At 39.4% G+C, this 6,349-nt stretch overlaps 1 protein-coding gene across 1 annotated transcript in view; it reads left to right on the top strand.

Moving 5' to 3' along the window:
* Positions 1-6,349, top strand: part of LOC106877220 (nuclear pore complex protein Nup160) — a 52,883-nt gene that overhangs the window by 5,470 nt on the left and 41,064 nt on the right. Inside the window, exons 3-5 of the mRNA XM_052968012.1 lie at positions 1,714-1,921; positions 3,037-3,274; positions 4,878-4,956. Coding sequence (XP_052823972.1) covers positions 1,714-1,921; positions 3,037-3,274; positions 4,878-4,956 — 525 coding nt within the window. The remainder of the gene's footprint in view (positions 1-1,713; positions 1,922-3,036; positions 3,275-4,877; positions 4,957-6,349) is intronic.

Raw genomic sequence — 6,349 nt, 5'->3', positions numbered from 1 at the left:
GAAACGTATATAGACATGAAATTGACCATTATATAAATAAATTGATTTTTTTTCTGTGTTTACGCTCTCTGTTTTCTGTACATTATTAAAATTCTGTTCTCCTATATCGCATGGATGAAAACCTCTATAATGACTACTTATCATCATCATCATCATTTAATGTCTGCTTTCCGTGCTGGCATGGGTTGGACAGTTTGACTGAGGACTGGCAAGCCAGAAGGCTGCACCAGGCTCCAATCTGATCTGGCAGAGTTTCTACAGCTGGATGCCCTTCCTAACGCCAACCACTCCGAGAGTGTAGTGAGTGCTTTTTACGTGCCACCAGCACGAGGGCCAGTCAGGTGGTTCTGACAATGACCATAGAACTTCATAAATGTTAATACTAATACTAAAACAAATTAATGAATTCCAAGTATATTGATTGATATGGAGTTAAACCGGTGTACGTTAGGATGAAATACATCCTTGTGGAAGAGCAACCTCATTCCATTTGAAACTGTGTGAGTGTGTGTATCGTGCTGGTACTGCATAAAAGGCACCCAGTACACTCTGTAAAGTAATTGGTGTTAGGAAGGGCATCCAGCTGTAGAAACCATGCCAAGCAAAACCAGCAATGGAGTCAGGTACAGCCCCCCGACCATACCAGCTCCTGTCAAACTGTCCAACCTCTGCCCGCATGGAAAATGGACATGAAGTGTTGATGATGATGATGATGTGTGTGTATATTGTCTCCTTACTTTGGTATCCCATAACATTTGTGGTCGATGGAAAATATTACCTTACATTGGAAACCAGCAAGGGTTGGCAACAGGAAAGGCATTCATTCACCTTAACAAATTCCATGTAACTCATACATGAAAAAGTGGACATTAAAACAGTGATTATGATGTAAGAATTCTTTTGCCACCATCTAAGATAGTTGTTCCGTAAATTCTTTGCACTTTGTTCCATGAACTAATATACATAATACTTGTCTACTGATTCTGTGTATTATTGATGTGCTTACACTAGTTTGTCCAAGTGTGAGGTGGATGTCAGCACCTGGGAAGAGAGGGCTGGGGACAGAACAACATGGAGGGCTGTGGTGAAGGAAGGAACTGTTTCACTAGGGAGCAGCTACAGAAACAAACAAGTTAAGAAGTGTCAATGGCAAAACGAAAAACAACAGAAACGCAGAGGGCCGAGCAACTATCTTGATATGCAAGTACTGTGACAGAAGCTGCGCTTCAATCATAGGAAGAAGCTGCAAGAAAGGGAGCCCCTAATATGTTCGATTAAGTGACCTCTAAGCTAAATTGACCGTCTGCATAGAGGAAAAGGGCCAATTGTAATTATTATTATTATTATTATTGAGTGAGAGAGCAGTGCATGCCATCAAAGTGACACTGGGGTAAAATATACGAAGCCCAATATACCCATCATGACTACCCGTCTGATAAGAGTACACCAGGCACATGCATCACAAGCATATGTGCGCTTGACATGGTGATCTCATATCAAGATAAACAGCACATGACCTCGCAGGTGGGACCCAGTTAGAATTTTCTTCAGGTCAAGTAGCCCATCCTGCTCAAAAGGTCCCTGAAGAGGGTTTGTTTAAGGATGTTGAGCAAAACACCCATGTTATTATTATTATACTAGATAATCACAAACATAATTGATAATTTTATATTCTTGATATCTTGAAGCATTTTTTTTCCATTTTCTTTGTAGGAGAACTACAGGAGACATTTTGGAACTGGTGGAACAGTCTTTGGATTATAATTTAATTGGTTCTCATGTTCGATACCGATTTCAAGACACTCCTTTACTTGGAGGCACCAGTGTCCATGAACACCAAGGGAAAGTTTATATTTTAGTCACAACAGTTGCTAGTGTACACAGACTTGTATTTCCTCATCCAAACAAAATTCCCAAGCCCGTAAGTCTTCTGAGATATTTGTTTAATTTTTTTTTTCCTTCTTTCTGTGTTAAATGTATTTTTCGATGATTTCTTCCTATTAGATTGGTCTGGAAAGTCCTGTAAATTTAGTTGTTCACATTGATAGACACGAATGGTGTTTTTTATGTGTCGCTGGCACCGGAGCCAGTCAGGTGGTACTAGCATTGACCATGCTCGAATGGTGCTTTGTATGTGCCACCGTCAGAGGAGCCAGTCAGGTGACATTAGCATCGGCCATAACTACAATTGTGTGGTTAAGAACATTACTTCTCAACCACATGGTTTTGAGTTCAGACCCCACTGTAGTACACCTTGGGCAAGCGACTTCTAGAACAGCCCTGAGCTGACCACAACCTTGTTAATTGATTTAAAAACTGAAAGAAGTCCATCGTGTGTGTTGACTGCCCCAGGGATTGAGCTCATGCCCATAAGATAAACTGTTATACACATGTAGGAGAATGACTAATAAAGAATATCTCTGGTTTAGGCCATGAAATGAGAACCATCTACCGATGGATTTAATATATCATATTTTCTAGCATACAAGTAAAATTTTTCAGACTAGAATTTACAGCCAGAAAAGGTCGGCCATCTTAGACACCATGCTGATTTAGGAGAACCAATAATTCCATATGAAATGCTGCAGGATTTAGAAAGATTGTGGCAATGCTTGAATATTTATGCTGCATTTATATTATACGCTACGTTGTATACTAGAAAACATGGTAGGTTTGGTTCCAAATGTTGAGAATGTTTTTGAATATGATAAATGCCTGAAGAAAGCCAGAAAGTACTGCAGCTGGAATATTGTGGCTATAGCAACCAAGATGAGGACAGTAGTCCAAATATGTCCTTATATAAAAAGGATAATTCCTTATATCTGAATTTCTTTCTTGAACTATGAAGGGAACTTACAATTTAAATATGAACACTTTAAAATTAGCGGTTCTGTATTATAAAACTAGACGTGGTTTCAAGCAGTTTGACATCAAAAGATTAATAAGAAACCATTGTTAATTCTTTTTTTATATAATTTCTTTTGTACCAGTAGATCACACCATTTCTATACCCTGTTTTTCATTCTTTTGTTTCAGGAAACAGTTTGCTATCGTTTTGGCGAAGATTCTAAAGCCCTTTCTATATTTGCTGATGCCTCCCTTACCAGTGCTCAAGATAGCAGAAATTTTCACATGGTCAACCCTGGTGGTAGTTTAACATCTCAGCTTTATTGTGCGGCCACTTGCCTTGACTCAGATGGACAGGCTATGTTTGCCTTTTCTACTAGCCTTGGTTCAATTTTGCTCTTCTGTATGCCTACCATTGATAAGCCTGGTAAGAACATATTGTCCTTATTTTTATATCCAGTCAGAATCTATACAAAGAGTTTGTGTAGTTATTGTTGTTGTTGGCTTTTGACATAGCTGGACAACCAATCAGGATTCACAGTAAGGTTTCTACTGTTTGTCCTTTTGATTGCTGAATACAAGACATGGCTCATAAGACTTCCGTTTGAGTGATTTTCCTGAGTCACCATCTCACCCTTGAATGCCCATTTACAGCTGGGGCAACATGAAGTGAATTGTTTTGCTCAAGAACAGAATACACAACCAGTCTGGGAATTGAAACCATGATCTTGCGATCATGAGTACAGCATCCTAACAAGTATTCCATGTGCCTTCACTTATGTGGTACTTGACCAACCAATGGTGACTTCTTTGCTACCCTGGTCATCAGGATATTGTTCAGATTTTCATGCTTCAGTAGAAGTATTTGCTAATTGTACAAAATCATCACATTTATTAAACTCTGCAGATACTGTCAACTTGATGTGGAATATCTTGGAACCGAATGAAGATATATCTTTGAAACTATATGAACTGCTAATGTCATATTACTCCAGCATACTGGCCAACATTAAAGTGAATACTACAGGGAGCCATGTCTATGAGATAAGATGTGCCATTTTGTTGATTATGAAATTTTGCCAACTCTTTGTGACTCTATACTGCTTGTTGCTCTTAATTAAAACTTAAGATTTCAATACAGCAATCATTTTGTATATGTTGAAGATATAACTTTCTTTGGCCCCATCCTATATTATTTCCAGTTTGTGCAATATAGGCATGACCTTCAACTCCAAGAACTGGAATAGTTTATTTAGATGAGCTCTTTCTTATAACTAGCCTACTACTGTAGACAGATCAAATTGTAGATGAATCTGGCTTTGCTGTCTGGTTTCTGTGCCAGAGGCACGTAAATAGCGCCATTTAAGCGTGATTGTTACCAGCGTCACCTTACTGGCACTTGTGCCGGTGGCATGTGAAAAAACATTTGAGCGAGGTCGTTGCCAGTACCGCCTGACTGGCTTTCGTACCTGTGGCACATATAAGTACCCACTACACTCAAGAACCGCTGGATAGATTCGGATGAAACTTTCAGGGATTTTTGGCCCCATGACTGACATGAACTGATTAACTTTTGGGATCAATCCAGTACCGGACAAGAATTCTTGATTATTTTTCCTGGTTTTTTACTTAATTTTTGAGAGCAGCTGGGTTCATTTTTAGTATTCTTGTTTGTGAGAGAAGTCGAGTTTATTTCAGATATTCTCATTTCAAAATTCATCTCTGGCTAATTGTTGAAAGAACATTGGTGTTACCTTGGCGGAGGTTTGCACTCTCTGAGTGCTCTTGTTAGGTTTCCAAAGGCTAGTATCGACTAATCCTTTTCTCACAAAATTACTGGCCTTGTGCCTCAGTTACAAACCATTATTAAGTCTTCAAATAAATTATGCATAATTAAAGTAAAGCAAATATTTTTAAATGTTGAATGTTTTCCAAAAATGTAATTACGATTTGCTACAAAACCCAGTATTGTGTGCATTGTGTAGTTCATGTGTGGATTATCAAATTAATAAAAGATTCTTTCATTTCAGGTGAGGTGACTCGCTTTGAACTTTGTCACTCTAGCATGATGCAAAGAATTTGGAGTGGTTTGGTTCCAAATATCATTAAGTAAGTCTGACTACTTTATATGTTTTGATGTTTTATTACAAGTCCTCATTTGGTTATAGAAAATGCAATTGATTTAATGCCATGATTTTAAAACTAGTCTTAAGTCTGAATTGGTTGTTTTATATTTTCAAATATATTTCATTGCACACTGTTTATAGAGGTGTAAGGTGTGTGGCGTAGTGGTTAAGGTGTTGGCCTCATAATCATACAGTTGTGGGTTCGATTCCTGAATCGGACAGCACAGTATATCCTTGTGTAAGACACACCATTTCACATTGCTCCAGACCAGTGGTTCGCAGACCCCTGGTGGTCCACAAAGGTAGTACTGGGGGGGTCTGTGAACAAGTTAAGCACCTTTCAATATCATGGTGAGCTGGCAGAAACTTTAGCACACCGGGTGAAATGCTTAGTAGTGTTTGGTCTGTCTTTACATTCTGAGTTCAAATTCTGCCGAGGTTGACTTTACCTTTCATCCTTTCAGGATCAATAAATTAAGTAGCAGTTGCATACTGGGGTCGATCTAATCGATCGGCCCTCCCCCAAAATTTCGGGCCTTGTACCTAGAGTAGAAAAGAATATCCTGGAGTCCGTGGGAAAACTCATTTAAAATAAAAGGGGACCTCGGTAGTGAAAAGGTTGGGAACTACTGCTCAGCTGGAAATTAACCCTTGCTGATTGCTAGTACATCTCTCCCCCATCCCTCAGCCATCACATTCCCAGTGTTCTGCTGGGTCAAGAGTGGGAAGACCAAGAGGGTGACATCTATACCTGCTTGTAAGTATGTGTACACCTAAAACAACAGGTGAAAGCATGGCATATGCTACCAAGTCGTACTTGCTTGTAAATGGCAGCTATAGTTTGAGCACAGCTTCTTTTGTGCAGTCACAAGACACATTTTAACCCTTTAGCGTTTGGATTACTTTATTAAATTCAATGCTTAATTATTCACATTCTTTCTAATTAATCATGCATTATCTTCTAGCTTCACTATTACAATGACGTGATTGTATTTTTGTAGAACCACATTGTAGGGTGAATGTGAGAGGCCAGATTTGGTTAGTTTGAACATAAAATAAGGAGAATATTTGCATGATATCATCATCATCATCATCGTAGTTTGTCTGCTTTCCATGCTAGCATGGGTTGGACAATTTGACTGAGGACTGGTGAACCATATGGCTACACCAGGCTCCAATCTGATTTGGCAGAGTTTCTACAGCTGGATGCCCTTCCTAACGCCAACCACTCCGAGAATGTAGTGGGTACTTTTACGTGCCACCGGAACGAAGGCCAATCAGGCGGTACTGGCAACGGCCACGCTCAAAATGGTGTATTTTATGTGCCACCAGCACAGGAGCCAGTTTGGCGGCACTGGCAACGATCTCGCTCAAAT

Source organism: Octopus bimaculoides, chromosome 5 (genome assembly GCF_001194135.2).
Source record: "Octopus bimaculoides isolate UCB-OBI-ISO-001 chromosome 5, ASM119413v2, whole genome shotgun sequence".
Classification (NCBI taxonomy): domain Eukaryota; kingdom Metazoa; phylum Mollusca; class Cephalopoda; order Octopoda; family Octopodidae; genus Octopus; species Octopus bimaculoides.
The sequence above is the reverse complement of the archived record's forward strand: the minus strand, read 5'-3'. Positions and strand labels throughout refer to the sequence as shown.